This window comes from Cheilinus undulatus, linkage group 5 (genome assembly GCF_018320785.1).
Source record: "Cheilinus undulatus linkage group 5, ASM1832078v1, whole genome shotgun sequence".
Lineage (NCBI taxonomy): Eukaryota > Metazoa > Chordata > Actinopteri > Labriformes > Labridae > Cheilinus > Cheilinus undulatus.
In genome coordinates this window covers 35344059-35367716 of record NC_054869.1, presented here as the reverse complement: position 1 = coordinate 35367716, position 23658 = coordinate 35344059, and the positions used below count along the sequence as shown (strand labels likewise).

At 38.0% G+C, this 23658-nt stretch overlaps 1 protein-coding gene across 2 annotated transcripts; it reads right to left on the bottom strand.

Annotated features, from left to right (window-relative positions):
* Positions 1 to 39: 39 nt before the first annotated feature.
* Positions 40 to 22088, bottom strand: me2 (malic enzyme 2, NAD(+)-dependent, mitochondrial). 2 transcript variants are annotated; one of them, XM_041788077.1, is made up of 15 exons: positions 21974 to 22088; positions 16705 to 16850; positions 12411 to 12544; positions 12102 to 12251; positions 11769 to 11844; positions 9173 to 9334; positions 8868 to 9081; positions 7715 to 7812; positions 7393 to 7506; positions 7111 to 7222; positions 6623 to 6765; positions 5664 to 5766; positions 5385 to 5455; positions 4724 to 4822; positions 40 to 3583 (listed from the first exon to the last, which is right to left on the bottom strand). In XM_041788077.1, the coding sequence occupies exons 2-15, from the start codon at positions 16816 to 16818 to the stop codon at positions 3425 to 3427; spliced, it is 1749 nt and encodes a 582-aa protein (XP_041644011.1). In that variant the 5' UTR covers positions 16819 to 16850; positions 21974 to 22088; the 3' UTR covers positions 40 to 3424. The 2 variants fall into 2 exon arrangements, with proteins under 2 accessions (XP_041644011.1, XP_041644010.1); XM_041788076.1 differs by having other exon boundaries at positions 21873 to 22012.
* Positions 22089 to 23658: the final 1570 nt, after the last annotated feature.

The window sequence follows — 23658 nt, the reverse complement described above, 5'->3', positions numbered from 1 at the left end:
TGAAAAAAAACATGACTTTTTCAGCCAGTGTAGCCGGTATAAAACAGTTTTTATTCTTCACTTCATTAGCATAGAGTAATTAAGAAGCAGCACATGTTGTTTTTGAGTACAAATGCTAAGGCAATATTAAGATGCTACAAAAATATATAACATACACCAAGACTGGACACAAAACTACATAAATGCACACTTAAAAGAAGCTGCATAACATGTTATTTATGGAGACAAGACTCAAAGTAAACCACATACGGGATGGTTACAGTAAACAACAATAATAACCAGACAGGTACAGTAGCCAAATTTGACTGTGGATAAATTTTTTTCTTTTAAATAAAGAATTAAAAATGTGCGAAATTAACCCGGCATTAAACAACACACAGTGTGTTCACAACTTTAAGCTACATGGTCTACACAGCTGCACACTGAATAAAACAGTAACATCATTTAGTACAAAGACAGTGCTGCTGTGAGGTCTGCATCATGAGGTGGGTATGAATAGAAAGTGAACACTGAGCAGGCACTTCAATGTGGCTAGAATATCCTTAAGTTACAAATTAACACAGTGGCCTGGCATTAAAACTAGCGTGTCATGCTGCTGATGTGTTTCATGAAAGGGCGTTATTGGCTACTTTCATGGACTGTGGATGTCCTGTATGTACCAGCTTTTACAACACATTTTAAATAATCACAAAAGACCCTCATCTTACTTTTACCAATGTGGCCATCTGCAAAATCACATCACAACATACTGTATACTTGATCAATTGTTCTGAGGGATGTTTTTATGCCCTATATGCACTGGTTCTGTACAAATAGGGCAGAACTTTTTACCAGATATCCCCCTGAATTTTCCCCATTAGTCTCCTAGACTTGCCCCAAACCCCATCCTCCACTGCCTGACCGGAACACTGCAGGACAACTTCTTGCTGTGTGCAAGTCAGGAAATTTTCTGGATACATAACCCCTAAGTTATCAGATGTCAGGGTTGCATGTGTAAAAAGGGCTATCAAAAGGCAAATCTTTAAAGGAAACCCTGCATTCTGAGACATATTTCTTTGCTGGACAAACATTTATGTCTTGTACATGTATGCCAATAAAGAAACAGGATAGATTTCTACATTTTGTAGAATTTTTCAAAAACAAATAAATGTCTTGATGCCTTATATCTCTACGTTTTTTTTTCTTGTGGAGTGTCATCTGTAGCATCACTTTAATGTAAACTTTAGAGTTTTAGTAAAGCAAACAAGGAATAAGTTACTGTAAAACAAGTGCATTGCAAAACAATGGCAGCTTGCATGCAAATCTTTAAGATTCATTTTTGAGCATTTTGCCTTTAGCTAATAGAATAGCCTAAGAAAGACATGAAATGTGGGATTAGAGAGTGGGGGAGGACATGCGTCAAACAGGGCCAGGACTGGAGTTAAATCTTGCGACCAGCGTGTCAAGGACTGGAGCATTTTTACATCAGCCCCTGCTCTACCAACCAAGCTAAACTGGCGCCCATGTGAGTCTATTTTAAAAGTGTCCTCCAAAATACAGAAGTCCATGATGTGTCTTTAAACACCACACAAGTAAAATACATAAATGTTAATAATCTTTACATGCAGGGTTCCCTTAAAGATTTCGGACGCTTTTTGTCCAATCCACCAAGGCTTTTGTCATTACCTCTCAATACAAGTTTCTTACTGCTAAAACAGTTTGTGTCCTGACTTAAAGTGCGCTTTTCATGTATCTACTAGTATTTTATTTATTCACTTCTTGCTCTAGAGGCCATGTTTGTGTTATGCGCAGCAGTGGACTTCTAAAGGGAACCTTACAAACAAACCTGCCTTGCCTAAATTTCCATTTCCAAGTATTTGCAAAGCAGGTGTAGCAAAGCTTTTCTACACTCTTGTGTTTGAGTTATGGGACTGTTCCTCTACTATAACTGTTCAACACAGAGTAGATAACTACAGTAGAGGAACACTGGCCAGCACACATACACATATACACACAATCATGGATGCACTTAACTTTATAAATATTCTTTCAGCAGACAGTCTCACTTTCCACAAAAGAAAATGTACATTAAACAAAACAGATTTACAATAGAAAATACTGTTTATCAAATCATTTAAAGCTGCACATATTTGCTGTAGATATTCAAGGGTATAGTTTACTCTTCATTTACATGTCATACTTGGGCAGAGGGCTCATTTAAGGAGTGCTGATGACATGGTTTCAAGTTAATATACAACACTGTCAAAACATCCCATAAAATAGAATAAATTCAGGAAAATAAACACGAAGTTTAAAAGCACTCTGGAGTGAAAAGTGTTTGCCCAAACATTCTTAAATATAAATATAATTTCCCTTCATAAATTCAAATAATTTCTCAAGGTCCTTCATTCACAAAAACTTACCATTTCTCTCCTGACTAACATGTTTCTTGCATTTCCCTCACCGTTTGAACTAAATGGCCAAGTTCTTTCACCCTCTGCTCTAATAAACTGTTACTGATAACTAACATAAACAGATTGAAGCAAAGTTTTAATATCTATAAGTTAGTCTTAAACCAGCTTTTGGAGTTATCAGTAAAGCAACCAGAGGGCGTCGTAATGTGAAAAAAGCAATGTCTTTACATTTTTAAGGGAAAAAAGCTAACAGCAGGAGTTAGCGGTATATTCCAGGAGTGTATAACCTAACTGTTCTCAGCCATCATTGCATTACCACTGGGGTGACTTTATTTTTACGTAGGTGAAAAAGAGCATAACATGGCTTTTCATAAAAAAACGGTAACAGATTCTGTGGTATAATAATAAAAAACACCCCATGTCTTTCATTTACCTGTCTTCATAAGACCATTTTAACCCTAAGCAGTGGTATTTAACAGTATCCTGTTCAGTTTTTAGTTTAATCTGAGCTTTATCTACAGTACCAAGTGATCAAAATGCTGGTTTATATTTTAAGAATAAAACCACTGCTTAGAACTTCTACTGGTCAATTATGTTTTTACTGTTTCTGATATTAATTTTGTTTATCTTCATTCAAAAACAGTACAGATGATAATAATGTACTGCAAGGTTTCAACAATGAAACCAGATTTTCACACTGCCTTTTTGCTACCATTAGGGGGCCCTCCAGTTGCTGTTCAAGTTTATATGTGCTGCAGGAGTGATCAGAGCGATGGATATGGAGTGAAAATAGCCATCTCCATTCAAACATTCTCCTTCAAATCCACTAATTTACACTTTCACAGATCTATTAAGACTGATTTAGTGCTAATGCATCAATAAGAAAACAGGAAGCTTTGACTTCCTCGGAGGATGCTTGCACTGGGACAACAGAAATCATCTTAAAAGACCTGTGATAGGGAGTAAGGTGGAAAACAATGGGGGAGTGGCATCTTGAAATGGAGCACAGTGAGGATCTGTTACACTTCTATTTAGTTTTTGGGGCTGAAGTTGACACCAGGCCAGTCATAGGTGTCGGGCAGGAAGGAGTCATAGTCGGTGTTCCACACAGTTGCACGGACAAAGCTGTTCTTGTCCAGAGGCTCAGGGTAACGGAAGGCCATGCCTTTAGCATAGACATACTCCACCACCTGTAGCAACAGAGAGAATTATTATCATTGACCTACTGAGATGACAGTGATCAAATCTTGAAGGTAGGCGATGCTGAATCATCAAAAACAAAACCTGAGAACTTTTGAAAGGGTTGTAAGCTTGAAGATAAAACTGGCACAGCTAACACAGTGTATGTGTTTTTAGTAAGATGAAACAGGGGAAAGAGATGGAAACTGGGGAGAGAGAGTGGGGAATAACATGTGGGAAAGATGCCAAATGTCATATTTATTTATTTTATTTAACTGGTACTTAACTAGGAGTATTCCCATTGAGATACAAAAATCTCTTTTAACAGGATCCTGTTAATGCTTAGATTCTCTGCCCAAGCCTGGCATGAGACTTGGCATACAACAATTGTTGCCTGGGTTCTTCAGCACTCAAAGCTTTTTGGTAAAGAGAAAGCCACTGTTGAAGAAAACTCATATCAAATCTCCACTAGAGTTTGCCAAAAGGCATGTGGAAGGCTCCAAGGTCAAGCCCAAAACCCAAAGTCCAACAACACTACCTTCTGTAACTGGGTCCCAGAGTGAACAAATCTATATCTGTATATGGCAACCATTTTGTCAAACGATCTGTCATAGCCCACTTACCCTGCATGCGCGAGCCCAGCTAACAACAACAATAATGGCTGATTACATGATTGTGTTCATGCCTTCTGCGCCTCTACTGCCACTGTGAGCAACAACTGGTAATGGAGAACAGCATTTGCTACATGTTATTAGATCCATTACTGAATGCAACCAGAAGGGCAGTCAGGAGAAAGTTTTGGGTAAGAAAAAAGTTTTGGGTGTGCTTGCTTTACTCTATAATCTTCTTTGTTTCTAATGTATTCTCTCTCTACTCTCTCATCCCTGTTTCTGACTCTATCCACTGCCCTCCCCTATGAAAAAAGGCACACAAACACATCTTAAATTAAAAAAACATACTAAGGTAATTGGAGTGACTAGATAAGATGAAGAACTTAACATTTAAAACCTTTCGAAAGTAAAAATACGACTTTTTGATTTTTATTAAGGATCTGCAGGAATCCTGGTCCAACTCTGACCAAAAGATTTATACATTCATTTGAAGTTGGAGCGTTTACTTTAATTGGAATATTGAAATTTCAGGACACTTGCCTTGACAGCCATCTGGACAGAAACCTCTCTGATATTGGACAGAGGAGGATAGAGTCGGCCTTCTTCCAGATCTTTTTCAGTCAGGTGCTCTGAGAGGGTCTGGGGAGAATAAAAAATATACATGTTAGAGGCTTATAATGAAATATGAAGGTCCAAAACAGATATATATAGGATTTACCAACAGCATTTTTCTCTCCTGTTTGATATTTGTGCTACTGTAAAATCATAAATATGTGTTTTTGAAAAGGAAAAAATGAGCAGCAAGATATTAGAAAATAAGGTGTTTGACCAAAACTACTAATCTAAATACCAAAATAAAAATAACTGCATCTAATCCATGCAAAAAATGTAAATACTGAACAAAGAAACCATGATGTGAATAATTCTGTTAATCAATGTAATTAAGTCAAATGAAGGCCAGAGAAAGAAGAAAGAACACATATGGAAGAAGTGCAAAGCAGGATCAGCCTTTTAAAAGCTCCTCATCTATTAGTTGTTAAGGCAGACTCTAGAAAGAGAGGGAACAGGAGACATCAGAGGGTTAAAGAGGTTTATATGACCACACACAGCAAACACAACAGCAAGAAAGTGCAGGATGGAGTGAGGGCGAGGTAGAGATAAATTTCAGAAAATGTGCTGCTATTGAGTAAAGACATCAGACCTTTGCAGCCTCTAAGAAGACTGTGTCACTGATGTGTCTCACTCCGCTCAGGATCACAGCCAAGGCCACACCTGCAACACATCCAACAGAATTTGATTTGAAAATACTGCGGCAAATTTTCGCATTCTTATAATTGTCTGGTGGGTTTTCATCAGTCATGAGCAGAAACTGCTTTTCTGTTAAATGTTCGTGAAACCATTTTACAGATCCAAGGAATCTGTTCTTAATTCGTCCTCACATATTTATTTCATTAATATTTGATCTGATTATATTGCTTACCGGGGAAGATGTAAGCATTGTTCCCTTGTCCAGGAGTGAAGACGCGGCCATCGCTCAGAGTCACTGGGCCGAATGGACTACCACTGGCAAAAAGACATCTACCCTATGGGAGAGAGAGAGAGAGAGTGATGAGGAAAAATAAAGGACACAACAGGATGAGCTATACAACACTACAGCAACAACCACAGTCTGTATAAAACACGGTTATAGTCGAACTGATGTTACCCATCGGTTTCTGAAGTGGTGTTACAGGGTAAAAGAGTGTCAGTCACTCTACAACAGAGAGTCCTTTTGCTCGTCAAAGAAGAAAACAAACAATTATGATTGGATTAAGGATAATAATTATGGATGTATCAAGAGGAGGACAATACAACTCTCCTTCAGATAGAACTTAAGGCATGCATGTGATAATAAAAATAGAATAAAATGTACACATTAGTTCCCAAAGGTACAGTCTGAGCCAGCCTTTAAAAATACTCGCAGTTTTCACATCAAACTTGAGCTGGGAATCGAACACCATTCCTAAGTACTTGTCTGAGTCAACAATCACATCTTTACCATGAATAGAGCTGGCTTTTTCTTTAACAGAGTTTTTCCTAATATCAACAATAAGCTCCTTTGTTTTTGGCACGTTACGTCAAGGACATTTTCATCACACTAATTAATAAAAGGGGGGGGGTTAAAATGATCTGACTGACTCTAATCCATAATCACTGATTTAATGAGCCATTTGCCATTTCACTGCACTGGCCCTGTGTACAAAGACTTACATGGCTTAATCTTTGAGACAAGCAAACTGGCAGGATCAACCAGGTAGCCTTGTTTTCTAGACCTCTACATTGGCCACATTATGCACCAGAAGAATTTGCAGCCAGGGCTGAGTTTGTTTGATTTTCTGTTTTTGATTCATGCAGGAAGGGAGCCAGTCTTTCTACAGGTAGCAAACCAATAAAACATACATCAGTGAGTGTGTAAGCGTCCTCTGCCGTGCACTCTGCTTTAGTGGTTGGATTACTCAGGGCAAAGATGATTGGTCGCTCGTTCAGGGTTCCCATGGCCTTGATGACCTCATGAGTGAACAGACGTCCAGCTCCTGCAACACCTGGAAAACCAGATATCTGGCAGTTACCTTTTGTTTGTGATCTACTGTCAAAGCACAAATCAACAGTAAAAACTAAACTAACATAAGCCCAGATGAGCAAATTAACAACTAATTTTTAAGCATTTATTGATGCAACATTCAAGTATGAGTTATGGAGAAAGAAATAGCTGCTCTAACTTTGCCACTTTAACATTTTAACAGAATTTAATACATTCAGCACAACAGTAAATATACAGCAAACAAGGGCCTGCTTTTTGATTAAGGTTCAAACAAAAAAATAAATCATTGTAAAAAAAAACTTTGATGTTGACGTGATGTTACATGTAGAAACCAGATAAACCCTACCTATTATAGCTGTGGGTCTGATGTTGTTGACAGCATCTAGGAAGCTCTGTACATCTCCTGGACTGTCGTGGGCAAACGCCTCCTGGTTTGTGTCTATTTCTTGTGCTCTGCCCTGCAGTCACAGACATTACATTGATGGCTTAGTGAATCAATAAACTTTATTTAAACCACTTTTCACTCATTATACAGACTGTCTGGTTTCCTGTCCAGAGAGTCCAGACTGAAGTATAATGTAATTTCTAGCTTTTAATGTCTGTGACACACACAAATACACACACTGACCTTAACGATTAAGCCGTATTTATCGTACATCCAGATCTTCTTTCTGGCCTCAGCTTGGGTCATTCCCGTCTCCATCATCGCCATTACAATAAGACTGGCAATACCAAGAGCAGCCTGTGGAGACAGTCGCCTGATCACGTTCAAAATTCAAATGATTTTTGTTTTGTAAAACTCAAATTAGCTCTTTTAGTCAGCAGGTGGCAGCATAGCTCTTAGACAAAGGCCTGTTTTCTTTTGATTTAATGCCGATGGGGTAAAAAAAAAAAAAAAAAAAAAAAGACTCAAAGATCTCAAACTGATTTAATGGATGAAAGTGTCTTACCTCTCCAGCTCCCAGGAAAAGCACTCTGTGTTCAGTGATGGGTTTACCAACAGCTTTCTGAGCTGCCAACAAACCAGCAAGGGCAACAGATGCAGTGCCTGCAAATATCCAGAGGAACATCAGTTCACAGAGATTCTCCTCTATACATACACAACAAACAAATCTACATTTATTTCCATCTTTTTCAATGGCCCCTGCCAAAGGAAACAGATAAATCAGTTTGTTGCAGTGTTAAAGAAGCATTGATGGTATTTGAAGCAAGTTAATGAAATTATGTGCTTTTTGTTTGAGCACGCCTTGATCATTGCTTCAGCTTCTTCATCTGCAACAAAAAATCCAATAATCAACACCAGACTACACAAATAATCTGCCAGTCAGATAACAGATGAAAATGACCACACTATGCCTGCTTTAGCCTCATGGCACCAGCTCTCTTTCAATTTAACAATCAATTTAAAGATCTCACTGCTGATCTTAAGGTTATTCAATGGCCTCTCTGCTTACTACATATCTGACCGTTGGTAGGATGAGAGCCTCCTGAGACTCGGCTGACAAATACAGGTGACAGACCAAAAATCTGTCCAAGGAAATCAGAGCAGCAGACGCACTGATAATTTTTAGATTTCTTCTTAAAGCTCATGTCTATTGAAGAGCTTTTCCTGATTTCACTTGAATTTATTAACATGCCAAATGTGGGTGACTCAAATGTTACTGATTTAAAATGTTAATTTAGCTTATCTGCATTCTTACCTTTCTGCTTAACATGCTTATATTTGTGGAGCACTGTCAGCTGTTCCTTAAATACATCACAGGTATGTTTTTGAAAAATTCCTTGCTCAATATTGTGTCACCTTGTAGTTACATGACTGAAATGTCACCATAGGTGCACTGAAATGGATTACTTTCAGGCGCTTGAAACCAACTAAAAGAAATTCCTCCTAAAAACTAAAAAAGCTCTTAAAAAGATTCTCCAAAGTTGTAACAATTTTAGGAACAGGCAACTCACTTTTAGAGATGGGCCGACAAATCCAAAACCTTTTGTATGTTTCTCTTGAGCAGCACCATTTTTGCAAATGAATTAAACTGATTCGGTAAACTGGCATCATAACAAAAGAACAACTGTTCAGTGCTATGCCAAGAGTTATACTCAAACCTTGGATATCATCATTGAAGGTGCAGTACTTCTCCCTGTATTTCCTGAGGAAGCGGAAGGCATTGTGGTTCCCAAAGTCCTCAAACTGGATCAGTGTGTCCTGTCCGTATTTGTCCACCACAGCCTCCATGAACTCATCAATCAGATCGTCATAGGCTTGTGAGCGATCCCGCTTCTGGTACAGGCCCATGTACAGCGGGTCCTTGAGGAGAGTCTGATTAAAGGACAAGGACAAACATGTCGAGGATGATTAGATTTTCACATACACAAACAGGAAAAAATGAAAACAGACATCGCTGTTGTACCTCGTTGTCTGTGCCAACATCTATCACCACAGGCAGACATTTCTCAGGTCGGATGCCAGCACAGGCGGTGTAGAGACAGAGCTTTCCTACAGGGATTCCCATTCCATAAACACCCAGGTCTCCTAATCCTAAAATACGCTCTCCATCAGTCACCACGACTGCCTGCAGAAAGAGAGAGACAGGGGAAGAGAAAGGGAGGGAGAGAAGAATGTTAGTCAGCAGATTAGACAATATATTAATCCCATTCAACTATGCAGAACACTTAACAAGAACTTTGCAGACAGATGTAGAAAATGTGCACAGTAATGAATAAATGTTAACAGACTTTTCAAAAATAACTGTGCCATTTAAAACTATAGCTGTCATAGTTTTTAATACATCAATATTTTTTCAATATTAATTTTTTAAAAAATGTTACATTTTCAGTTTTTTTAACGCTAAGTAGAACCAGGAAAGGTGAAAAAGGTCTTCACTCATACGTTTCATCAAAAGCTGCAAAAAGGCATTGTAATCATAGGGTGCCAAATACAGACATTTTTGAGTTCTTTTAGTACTTTTACCATTAGATTATAAATACTTTCTAACAAAATGAGAGCAGAAGAGAGTACACACACTAAATAATACAAACACATTATTACCAAAAAGTTTATAATGTATTTGTGCAATTTAAACAATGTGCCTGAGTTGCAGTAAAAATTGCAGGAATTAAAAACAAGAATATCCTGGTACTGGATAGCTAGGTCTAATAATTTATAGAGGTGTAACGATTCATCGATGTACATCGATATATCAATTGGTTGATTGATGATCCAATCAGATCGATGGAAAGTCAAAACATCAATCTAAATCGATGCTTCAAGCTACGCTTTTATTTTGAAATTCCCCCTGAACGCTTGTTGACAGTTTCCGCCCCAGGCAGCGTCCTCAACAAGCTAGCTGCAAGCTAACTTAGTAGCAGCAGTGGCTTAAAGTTTTGCGGCTGAGGGAAAGAGGATATCCTCTCCTCTCTCGACTGTGTGGACATATTTTAGACAGACGCTACTGCAGGGTGGATCTCTCCCCTTAGTTTGCTGACTACATCTACCTCTACGTCTTTATCTGTATATAACAGCTGCATGAGATTAACCTTGCAAAGCAGATGGATACGCCTGTTTCCTTGTTTTTCACTGGCGAATCCATCTTGCAAAGCTCCCATCTGAACCATTTGGGCCCGGTTAGAAAGTGACAGGACCAATCAGCGACAAGGGGCAGTACTTTCAGGCGCAGCAGTGTCGTGATGTAAACAAGCAGCAGCAAGAGCTGGTGTAGTTATGGAGGAAGAGATTAGCGTGGATGCTGCTAAAGCGCTAGTTTCATCAGAACTTGACAACATTTCTTTGTTAAAAGAAGAACAAAGAACAGCAGTGAGTTGTTTTCTTTTCAAAAACGACAAAAGTCGAGCACTTACATGTCTATAGTCGTCATGTTTTGTGTTATTCTCAGTAGCTGCACGCGCGCGTCACGTGTTTTGTTTCTCCGATTGGCCAGGAGATGTGACAGACAGAACGTTTACCCAATCACACTCAGAGTTTTTTTCAAAGCCTCTGCCTTTTCTCAAATGTTTCCTATTGAAGCTTTCCCAGATGGATGTGTGAAACAATCCATCTGGTGTGTCAGGTTACCATTAGATCGTTCATGGATAAAATCACCACTCGTTATGGCTGAGGTAGCGAGTGCTGTCTGCAGCAGATTGCAGATATACAGAGAGGGAAAAGTCCGCTGCTGCATGTCGCCTTTGATACACTTATTTTACATTGCCATCTCACATAAGATTTATAATGAAAATATAAGATGTCCAAACTTAAAGCGGTTCAAGCAGGACAGTTGTTCTCTGTATACCCCCAACCCCTCGTTCTGGTTATGAAGCCTGACATCACAGGAGCATCTTTTATAATAAAACTTTGCTCTAGTATTCTGTCTAATCTTTTCATTTATTAAAATCAAGGTTGCAATATATAAAAAAGGATAAAGAATCGTTATATAACATCATATGCCACATATTTTACCTTATTTAAATCTCATAAGGTGAATAAACTACAAAAATGAACTATCTGCCACATTAATAGGCCCCTGTGTAAAGTATGAAGGGCTGATATAGAACAGAAATGTCTGTTTAAGTCCACATGTGTCAGTAAGTTTAAGATATTTTTTTTTTAAAGACAGAGACCTGTCAATAATTTAATTGCAGAAAGAGTTTTTTCTGTAACTGTGTGAAATTTTTGCATAAAATCACCTGATATTGATCGTAGGCCCCTATATTGAATCAAATCGAAATCATATCATTGCAGATTTTATGATATCGGAAAATATCATACTGTTGTCCAAAATATCAATATCCTATCGGAACGAAACTGGTGATTTACACCCCTAATAATTTATACCATAATTTTGTTGCTGTGGTATCAATATTGTTTGAGTTTTGCTAGTATCATATTAAGGTCTAAATTCTTGTATTCTGCCAACCATATTTGTAACTACAAGTTTCTTTTCATGCTGTAAGCTATCATAAGATATTTGATAATTTTCCATACTTTGATGAATTTTTTCAGGTACTTACTGCAACATCAGTCTCAGGCCAGTTGTCCAGGATGGACCTAATGTGTCCTCTGTCCCGAATTGAGATGAACAAGCCCCTGATGAGAGAAATAAAGATGACAAATGAATACTTTGACACTCAAAATAAGACAAATTTCTCCTTAAAAGCAGAAACAGCGAACACATACAATTTCTTGAAATTAACTCAAACTTTGTTTTAAATACTAATTTCTGAGAGTGCTACAGAAATAGTAGGATCCAAGTTGAAGGGGTTTAGACTGTTAGTAAAGAAGTCCTTGTTGATTTTCTACTTCCTGATCAGGATGTTGACTTAACAGTTTTACTTCTTTCTTACTTGGGTCTTCTGAAGATGTGCCCATACTGTGTGCAGGCTAGGCCTACAGTAGGAGTGTACACTATTGGCATTAATTCCTCAATATCTCCCATCAACACTCTGTAGAAAAGCCTCTCATTTCTTTCCTGGATGCCCATCAAATAGATATACCTGTTTGGAAAAATGAAAGTAAAGAAAAGGAAACTTAAGCATTACAGAGGGATAAAATGATGCTAAAAACGTTGTATAGAATACAAGGCTTCATTAATGGCAACCAAAAGATCATCCTTTATTTACTTCACACAATTTTAAGAAAGAATATGCCCTTACTTCTCTAAAGGATCTGTCATCTTCTTAAGGTTATTCTGGAAGCGCATGGCCTGAGTGTCCTGGGTTTCAACTTTAGGAGGTAAGAGGCCATGGATCCCTAAAATCTGTCGCTCCTGTAGAGAGAAGGCCATGCCCTGTAGAGCACAAACAAAAAGAAAGGGGTAAGCAAGGAGATAAAAAAAGATGACAGATATCCAACTTGTGTCTACTTGTGATAACGGAAGTTGGATGTTTGTGCATGTTGAGTTTCATATAGTTTGTTACTATAAAAAACCAGTGGGCTTCCTAAGAGTTCAAATCAAGGTCACCATCCATTCAACATGGATGGATGGATTGATGGATAAAACTGAGCTACTGTGGGTCAAGGCCAATATGCACAATTTGTTTTGTTAACATTGCACCTCAAAATACTGCATCATGTAAAGTATTGGTTCCAAAAGTCTGGGTCAGGATTCACAGTTGGGTTGCAGGAGATTTTTGGGGGGTTGTCAAATCAGTTAATGCTTGGCTAATAAAAAAGAAACACATTGTTCAAGACCAGACAGCCACTGAAGGCCAAAGGGGTCAAGCATCTGGAGAAGGCCTACGTGACGGCGGGGAAGTGGCTTCTTCCAGGCTTGCTAAATGGAAAGCGTCAGATTGAGCCCAGAATCAACATTATCCAAACTAGCACACAGCTCAACCAACCAGCCGAGGACAGAGCAGAAAGCAGACTTGATAAGCAATAAGTTACCAAAAACAAAGCTGCTGGGTGGCAATGGCAGGTACCTTGTACAAGTGGGTCATCAAAAAAAGTTTGTGAAATACTGATGCAAAGCTGCTACACTGGGAAATTTTATGGCACATCCCATACCTTGCAGACCCAATACAAATGTCAAAAATGTTCCTGAAGTCTCCGTTTTTTGTTGAATGGGATAAATCAACTTTAATGTACACATTTTATAGACTCAACATAAAATGTTCATGAGATTTCAAATCTTAACAGGGAATAATAAGTGAATATGGACTTTTAAATTATCTATCGTGGTTACCTCTTTACACCACATTCATACACTGACAGCAAAACCTGCTGATAGCAGTGGGGTAATCAAACCCCTAACCTGGTTGAGAGACAACAACAAGCCACTGCCACCCAACTTAACAAAGTCTCTTTTGCTGCATATCTCTGTGCTTTCAAGATACAAATTTCATGCTTTAATCATAATTCATATATCTCATGTAAACAAAAAATGAGTGAAACAAGGTGTATGAGCTCTGCTGCAGATAGTGCACAAATGCTGTGATGCAGTCTTTACCTCGAGTGCACACAACAGCACCGTTGACTCTTTAGACTTGACCTTTTGACTCCAAACAGCAGAAAAGAATTAGCAGAGTGAAAGAAAGGGGGAGACCATATGAAAGCTGAAGAAGTGGGGGGAAAAGGTATGAGAGGGGTGTAGCCTTTACGAAGCCAATGAAGAGAAGTTGAGGAAGAAACACCCCAATGTACAAACTAGAGGAGGAGAACAAAGTGATTTCAAGTTTCTGAAATGTATGTGTGTGTGTATGTTGGGCTACAACAAGCTAATCTCTGAATGAAATATGGGCGTAACATATGGAGGCCATAATGTCTGGGGCTGGAAGAGGGTCTGATTATTCTGTGAGAGTGAAGTGTAGTGGGGGCTCCACTGGTTTAGTGCTGAGTCATGCTGATGGAGCGTTTCACTTCTGCTCCATAGCTCAGTTCCTCTCTGAGTAATGAAACATATACTTACTACTTTTGTTTCTCTTTTGCTGAGAAATTCTGTTTTTAAGCTTTTATAAAAGTTGTTTTAAGTATTTTTTATTGCATGAAACAAAGTGGTCTGATAAAATAATTTAAAGCAAAAAAGGCTAAGAAATGTACATCCTGAAATGCTCATGTAATATATAACCATTTGTGTATATTTATTCATATATCACTTAAAATCTTCTTTGAGAAATTGGAAGTACATGTCTGTTTCCTATGACTTTTATATACAATGTTTAGATTTTATACAATGAATTATCATCTGAAACTATTATTTTGAGATTGTACAGTTAAGCTGTACAGAACGTTGTTGGTTACTGTTTCTTTTAGGTTGATTATTAAAAATGTCTATTTAACTTTTAATGGGCTAAAATTATTACCCATACTGCTAATTAATTCAATCTTTAAAAACTGGCTCTGTATTATGTGAATTTGTTCAACACTTTAATGTAATTTAACAGAGACTGTTGGAGAAGGCGAAAGTGCAATCCCAGAGCCAAGAGCATCATGTTTTTATCAGATCATATTTATTTCCACTACTTAATTTAATCTTTCTGGCAGTGTAATATAATAAGCAATGCATGCCTGCAATATTATGAGCTTGACTGTTGATGATCGGTCATGAGAATCATGATTATGATGATGCTTATGTAAGCCACGATGAGGAGGCAGAATGCTGCAGTCTTCTGCTTGCTTTGTGAACTGATTTAAAGTTTAAGATCCTATGCTACAGTTAAACTGACATGTCAGCATAAGCAAAACAATGAGAGGGCAACACTGCCCACCTGAGAAGAGGATTAAAAGCTTTCAGCCTCAGTGGGTTTCAATCCTGGAATGAGTGTCTAAATAAGGCCAGAACATTTAACACAAAGAGGAGTCAGACTAGGAGAGCAAGGCAATGTAGCTGCTTCACATACAGTGTTTTCATCCGCCAGCTGGCCTGTGACCTGTTTACATTCACTGTAGGTTACAATATCTATGTTTAGCACAACATATGCAGTCTAAGCTAAGTTTAGTACAAACGGCACAAAGTTAGATCAGGTCACTTCAAGAAGCCAAAGCTTCGTGTTTCAAATGTCAATTGTGACTTGCAGTAGCTACAGAAACCAAACAAGAAACACCCAAATGATGAATCACAGCCTGAATACACACTGCCAGGGTTGGGACTTTTGAGAGTATCTGAAAGCCTTGACAAACCTCTGGTAGATAGTGTTTTTTAACAAATTTTACAGCTCCACAATCTGTAGAGTGAACAATGCCCTCTTCATACCAACCATGAAGTCTGATTCTGGTATGTAGCAAAACCTGCACAATATGAAAAATATGGTTGGTTTTGTTATTTAATCCTTTTCTGTCACTTGAAGTCTCTGCCTTTTTGCTGTAAGTGTCAGCACTGTTTGGGTGTGGTACACGTGCATGTCGGGGTAATACATACTGACGTGTAAAGCACCTTTTAAACGTGAGAGTTCAAAGTGCTCAACACAAGGCATTCAACGTCATGACAGCAAGTGGGGCAAGGGCAAGTGAGAAGGAATAAAGAGCAGATTGACCTGAGACAGAGAGGGATGATGAAAGTACAGAGCATGGATAGGTAAGCCCAAACTTAATAAAAAAGCAAATAAACCTTATCAAAATATTTGCCTGTGACTTAACATCGATGTTAAACAACAAAATACCTGATCCTGGGTGCGGACAGAATCCTAACAGACTGGAACCAATCCAAACAATTCAGCAACTCATAAAAAAACTGATTCTCTGAAGCTGCACGAAAGGCAATCCTCAACTGAACTTTAAAAGATATACCATGATACGATTTATCTTAATTATTATTTCCTGAGTTAAGAGGCAGCTTTATTTGTTTTACTTATTTGTTGTTTAATAAAAACATTCCCTTGTTTTACTTGAAATTCATCACATTAGGGACTTGATTTATACCAAGTGTTGTTAGAGAAACTGCAAATAAAACTAACATTCCCACCAACCAGCTCCAGGAAAACCCTGATAGATGAGTTCTTAGTGGTACTGATCAGTTGTCCAACCTTAGAACTAACTGATGCAGCCCTTCACTTTTACATGTTGCAGTATTGTATGAGGTAACAATCTGTCTGTGACTGTAATGTCTAAATGCTGTTGCACGACTGAATATCAGGGAATAAAAACAAGTTACAAGTCTCATATTTGACTCTAAGGGTAACCAAATTACTCTGGGGATATAGGTCAAATTTTAAGGAATGATTATAAAGAAAAATAGCTATTTGTAACAGCAAAATCCATAGAGAATTATACTGTGTAAAACTTCATACAAACTAGAGAAAATCAGAGAATTTCAGACATGCATTACATATTTCACCCAGATGCACAAAATGCTAACGCCAATTGGCCCACTTTATAATCTGATATAACTGGCATGGCTCCAGCACAAATAAGCTGACATGCTGAAACACATGTTAATAATGCTACCATCTGGTAAACCACTGAGCCATTTAAAATGCTAACACATACACACAACGTCTGTAATCCACTTACTTTGTTGGTGCGAGGGTTGAGCATGAGGGGCTTTCCTTTCTCTTTCGTGTGTGCCCATCTGCAAACAGAGATGCAGGGTCTCAAGGACCAGGTTGCTCTCAACCGGGACAACATGGTGGACGCTCACTGGTTGGACGGATGGAAAGCTGCAACAGAAGACAAGAAAAACATCATCATCTTCTTGCTTTTGAGGAAATCGTTCAATTTGCAAAACTTTGCTCTAGCAAGGAAAGGCTGGTGAAAAGGTTGTCCAAATGTTCAACACTCTCATACTTTCAGATACTGCATACTTTATTTAAATTAATTGACATTATTTTAATAATTGGCAGTAACAAAAAAGAACTAAAGCTTCTGATTCATGATAAAGATGCACTGGAGAAAAAATGAATGCATCAAAATTTGCAGGCAAGGGGTGGCTTTGTGGTTATGTCCACACACCTCATGTACAAACACTGCTGTCTTCAACGTAAGCTAAGCTTGCAAAGCCAATGGGTTGGCAAGATTCCATGTCTGTCATCAGACACATCCATCTTGCAATGCTTCATTTGAGGAGAACGAGGCTGTACCTACAGGTGGGGTTCAGTTCACTGTAAGCTAGTATACAATGGCAACCAGTGAAGAAAGTAGCGTCACTGTTGCTACATCTCACCAGCTGGCTCCAGTTATGTACTTTACTCCTGCTCACTCCATAGAATGTTTTGCCGCTCTAACTTGACCAAAATAAATGACAATGGCAGACAAAACTTCTGTTCAATCACCCTCTAAGATTTTCTTAAAAGGTTCTGCCATTTCCAAAACCACACTTTGACCTGATGCATTGATAGATGTGAAATATATTCCATGTAGCGGACATGTTAAACAGTGTATGGTAATAGTCCCACCTGTGGCTCCTTTTTTGCATGCCATTCCCTACTCTCTTTGCCCAGTTTCCAACTCTATTCACTGTCCTATCTCTCAAAAAAAAGGCATAGAAGACCCAAATAATAAATCTTTAAAAACTGCAGGCTGCATAGAAATTTCCTGCATGCTGTTTCAATTGCAAAAATACGCTGGCAACACTGGCACCAAAACATTAACAATGCAATTTTGTTATTTGGACAGTGTACCCGAGTATGCCTCCATTTTGTAAATTAGAAATTAGGGATGCACTGATATCAGTTTACCAGTATGATACCAGTATAGGTGCAGAGACCAAGCCTAAGTGCTTGGAGTCATGCTTGTAAAACATTTTGGATACCGTACTTGGTATTATTTCAAAGCAATGCCAACCTACTAAATCATGACAACAGCAGACCCTTTATGCACTTTGGTATGACAGTCTTCTGACACACATTCAATCACATGATGTTAAAGGATTGTTACACATTCAAGGATCACAGATGTCGACAGCAGGGGTTTCTCATTAATCTAGAGCTGGAGAGAAGTGATTTAGTGTGCAATCTGAGAGTTTAAAAAAAAAAAAAAAAAAAAAAAGCTTTGAAAGATGGTCCTAATCCTTTTTGCAATAAGCACCACATGAAGACAAAGAGCCAGCTACATCATGGTGACATCAGCCTACGGATAAAAAAAGATGGGAAGTCACAGTCTGAGAGTCAGACAACGACTGCTCTCCAGTAAAGAGAATGAAAGAATCTCACAGATGTGCAAAAATCCTAATTCTAAGACTGAGTTTCCTGAATTGATGCAACATTGACGACCCATCCTGCACACTCACTTTCACAAGGGCCCCTACCCTACTTTCAGCTGCTGTTGGCAGCCAGGAATAGTATCTTCATTGTAAGAGCTATGTCATGCATGTGACCTGTGATTCACTGCTATATTGTGTTATGCTGTGTTGTGGCAATTACAGAAAAGAGGCCAGTTAAATCCACTCTGATTCCATTGTGAGCTAAATAAAATTAAAAGTAGCACCGTCCCTTCTTGTGATAATCATTCTAGCAAAAAGTAATCTGCAAAGTATAACTTACGCTACATTTACACCAAACTTGCAGAGTCAATGTGCAGAAAGAACTTAAAATTGCCTCAGAAGTAGTTTTAGGAGCTTATCAAGTTAATAGAACATTGCTGAAACATCATGGTGAAACAAAGATGAAGCAGCTAACATAATTTCTCAAACAAACTACTATATTTAGTAATTATTTCTTAATTTAAATCACCTCTTTCATATTTTTCTCTTTTTTTTTAATCAATACCAAATTCATTATGACCTTTCCTGATGTTAAGACCTGGCCAAGAGGAAATGCAAGCTGACTTGTAAGCAAGTTTTGTGTTTAACAGGCTGAAACGTGAGCATTATTGCACGCAGAATCTATTTTAGTTTCCTGTTTAGTTACTACACGAGGCTTCTAAAAGTAGTACTCCTTCAAAAATACAAGATAAAATAAGGAAACTGAATTGAAATGTAGTCTGTTGCTACATAGATATTAAAAGCAAAGCCTATTTGACGGTATAACAGAAACATCTGTGCTTATTACACAGAAAACAGCTTAGTAAAGGATCCAACTCCTGAATGATTGCATAGCCTAGAACATGCAACAGAGCTCAGGTGGCAAAAGAACAAACATAAAGCCATTTTATGGGATAAACTAGCACTAATCTTTGCTGTCAACACTTTCCTGTCCTTCTCCATTCCTACCCTAACCATTCTTGCTTGTCTGCCTGTGGTTTCATAGTAATAATGACCCACAAACCAAAATATACCCTTTCAATAACATGCCTTCAGATCAGGCTAAGTCTTACCTTAAAACAGTTGCTGTGTTTATTCAGGATGTGATTTTTCCCATTAGCTCTTACTTGTTAAAAAAACAGGCCAAGAAGAAGAACACCAGCCCTTATCTTCATACATAATATCTGATGAGAGAAATTACAAGCATAGCCAGCTGGCAAAGTCTTGATTTACGACATAACCATCCAGGAAACACTGCCTAGAAAGCAGCCTTTAATCCAGGGCCAAAGTGACAGGCTGTGTGAGCAGCACAAATAATGAGCAGACATTTTAATGCTCTGATACTTAGAGGGGACACGGCTTTGATGCAGCCTCTCTGACTTCCTGTCATCATGTTGCACAACTGTAGTCTAGTCTTCTACTTCTTCAATTGCTTCTCACCTCTTTCAAGAACATAAAAAGCCTGATGAGGATATCAAATGGCATAGTTGAGATTTTAAACTGTTATGTTTCACTATGTCATGTATGCATCTTGTTTAATTTTTAAGTCAGCCAAGTAGCAAAGTAATCCCAGCATAGAAATCTCAACATGCAAGCATGTTAGCAGTGTTGGAACTACAATGTGGGCATTTTCAACTAAAAGAAACTAGGCAGGACTATAACAGACGTAAAAACCCTAAGCAGTAAACACATCCCCTAGAAATGATTGTTTTGGGTGAATTTCTCAACAAAATGATAGCTTCCTGCTTATTCTTAGAATGCACTTAACTTCTCTGCACAAATGCAGTAATTTACAAAGGTTGGACTCTAAATAATATGCACTGAAACTCACTGGATACACTTGAGGTTTAATGGCAACTGCTGTGCAAATTATACCTCTACACAAAATGAAACTGGAAAAGTCCCTTGACATAAGTTGTTTTTACATAGTAAGGTTTTAGGTCTAAAAAAGCAGGCATACTTGAAACACAGAATAGTCTAGTTGTACACTTAAATCTTGTATTACCAGGTCTGGAAGTACTATTTGTTTAAACAGTGATTACACTGACTGAGAGGAAATAATGCAATAACAAAAGGTTTCACTCTGGAAAGCAGAGCACCAGTGCTCTTTTATGAAGGCTGCACCATGTATCCTCTGTTAGTATAACATGGACTCAATCACTCCAACTCAAACAAACCACACCCATGATGATGCACACACATGCTTTCATGCTTCTACTTCTCATGGTGTTTGAGATGAATTTTCCAGGGATCAGAGTGCACTAGTACAAAGGTAAAACAAAGTCAAGTACTGGACCCCTGGGAGACTAGCTGTGCTCCACAGTACAGCTAATGGGGATCCAGATTAAATAAACAAATAAACAGAGATTAATATTATAATTTGAGTTGCACTGATTATCAATATTAGCGCCATGACATACTTTAGTTGATGCTGATGCTGTTTTCATGACTTCTTTTGGTGTAAGATTTTAAGTACGCCAACATTTTCTCTTACATTTTGCTGTGAAATCAGATCAGTTTTTAGCTGGTAATTTCTTCTGCTCTGTAAAAAATCTCATTTAATCCAGCAACTTAAAACCAGATGCCAGCAGATAAATATTAGTAACCAATATCTGTCAATGGCACATATTTTTCCCGATGACCCATATTGGTTAAAAGGGGGCGATATCAGCCAATACTTCTGTCAAACTGATGCATCCCTGATTTTAATGTTGCCTTAAATGTAAGCACAGGCACATGTCATACATAGTGTGAACGTCTAGGTGTGGCTGTTGTGACAGGTGTTTTATTCTCCTTATCTCTGAGAAAACAAACTGGACCATCTTTTTTCTTTATCAGCAACTGTAACAAACTATTAGAAATATCAAGGCGGAATGTAGGGTTTTCTGGAGAAGGCATTTGGTGGAGAAATGTTACAGGACTTGTTGCCATTTGAATACAATGCTTTAAATGTAGAAATGACAAGAGAAGGAAAGAGCAGTAAAACCAATGTCTTTAAGCCACATTTCCTTATAAAATGACATTTACCCCTCAGCATTTCTGCCTCCATCTTCAGTTTCTATATAGGAGAAGACAGGAGGAATCTATATACCGCCACTATATACACATGGCAAAATAGGTTAAAATCTTATCACTGCAACTGGCTGTAGTGGTAAGCTAATTAGTTAGCCTAGCATTCTGACACACAACCATAAACATAACGCAGCTACCTGCTGCTACAAGCTAACACTGGCTAGCTACAACTACAACAGGCAGAGCTCTACCGGTACTGGAGCACCTGTTTCAGCGAAAATGTCAACGACAAAAAAACTCAACGTAGAGCAAGTGTTTTCAAATGTACATTTAGCTGATACAAGACTCCAAGGCGGCAGTTTTTAGCCTGATGAGTTACATGCTGTCATTCATTCAGTCCCCCCTTCACTCGCTTACTGCTGGCACAGACACGAGAAGTTCTTAAATGACACAGACTTTCAATTTCAAAGAGATTAACGTCTCTTCTTACCTGCTCTTGAATATTATACCCTCACTGTTCGTTCCGTTTGACAGTTCAATGCCTATTAAGCATTTTTCTTCAAGGTTTATATTAAAAAAGTGCCGCCTGACCTCTTGGTTTGTCCCTTCACGGCAGCCACAGATGCAGTAAAGTACTGGTGAGCAGAGGACAGGGCGCTCTCACGCGCTGTAGAAGATTGACCGTTCAGCCAATCACATGTGGGGATTCCCTTCTTGGTTACCGTAATAACTGCAACATGCGCAGGAGTTTTAAAGAGATATCTACCAGTCGTAGTTAAAATAAAATAAAGGTATTTCGCTTTAAGTATGTTAGTTTTAAAGGAGGATAAATTCTAAGGTTTTGAATAGCTTTGATATTTATGTTTTTCCATGGTTTTAAGGCTTTTTACCCTTGAGGAAACAATAATTCATTTAGTATGTTTTTTTGTAAGTTATCAATTCAGTTGGCATATAAAAGATTTCGGAGTAAATTATATTGTAGACCTTGTTTTTCCCTTTTAACAAACTAGAAGACTGCCATCTTTTACTTTCATCTTTCATTTACTTACATATGCTGTGTGCAAAAGAGAAAGCAGCACAAGGAAAGAGCATCTTGTTGCATTTAACACATTTCCAGGTGTTCAGCAGAGGGCAGTAGAACTTTGGTTTGAATTGGACAAGGTTTCAAAACCTTTGGGGTAGCTTTAGTAATTTTAATTAAAATGTACGTGTTACATATTTTTATTTAGGTTATTGCGATATTAGTTTGTTATATTATTGCTATATAAGTTAAACTTCCTTATGTTTCAACCTCGAGCATAAATGGTTCTTACTTAACTTTAATATATTTTCTGCACTTTTTCTATATTAGTTGTATGTGCCATGGCCCTTTGAGAAGAAAGCATTGCTAAACTATCTTTAGCCATGATGCTCTGGTCTGACAAATTCTGTGTGAATATAAAAATAATGTTCTCATACAAAACACCCTTGAAACCTCATACAGAGCTAGTTTTATCTGAGTATGCCCCGACAGCTGTAAACACGAGACCAAATAAAACTTTCAGTATTGTTTTATTAAATATTCAGCAAAAACATAAGCTGCAGAAAGATACTATCAATCATCATTGAGCATTTAAAAACTTCTCAGCTGTTCTAAAATGAAAAGCTGAGGCCTTGTTGCAGCATGAGTATACAAAAGACATCAGAGCCCACAGATATCTGACTTTTTCAACAAAGTGACATCAAATAAAACAACAAAACTAGGATTTAGTTGTGAAAGCCATGCAGTAGAGACAGGATATGTTACATTCAGCAAGCTGGAAGCATTTAAGTGTAATGAGGCACATTTTGTACACTGCTTCACACACTTGGAAAAGGAATGAAAGCTCAGTAACCACACTTGTTAAGGTGTTCTCGTATTATTTAACTAATGGTATTGCTGGAGAAGGTAATGAGCAGAGAAATGGTATGAAGCCTAATACAATCAAAGGACCTTGATAGGTTAAAGCTACTTTTTTTGATATGATTCACTGAAGCACAGCTTTAATCTACTGAAATCAGCTGATACATGTCACTGGAAATGAAAGCTTCAGAGTTATAGTATTGTTGAGCTGATATTATTTCATTTGCTGTTGAGGAAAATCCATATTTCAGATGTGCTATTGACTCTAAATGTGCTCCATGTCTATTGTGAATATGACAGAATGTACCTGGCTTTGCTGTATTGTAGGTTGTACTGTCAGCAATTGTCACGTATGGCTGGTTATACTGTATGTTGTGCTAGTGATTATTTGCTT

What these genes read in the sequence shown, in the direction of transcription:
- me2 (XM_041788077.1), bottom strand. Translation starts at nt 16,818, where the DNA reads ATGTTGTCCCGGTTGAGAGCAACCTGGTCCTTGAGACCCTGCATCTCT. An exon ending in CTTCAATGATGATATCCAAG is followed by an intron (nt 7,813 to 8,867) that starts GTTTGAGTATAA and finishes GGATATTTGCAG; the next exon opens with GCACTGCATCTGTTGCCCTT. An exon ending in TCTTCTTAGAGGCTGCAAAG is followed by an intron (nt 4,823 to 5,384) that starts GTCTGATGTCTT and finishes TATTCTCCCCAG; the next exon opens with ACCCTCTCAGAGCACCTGAC.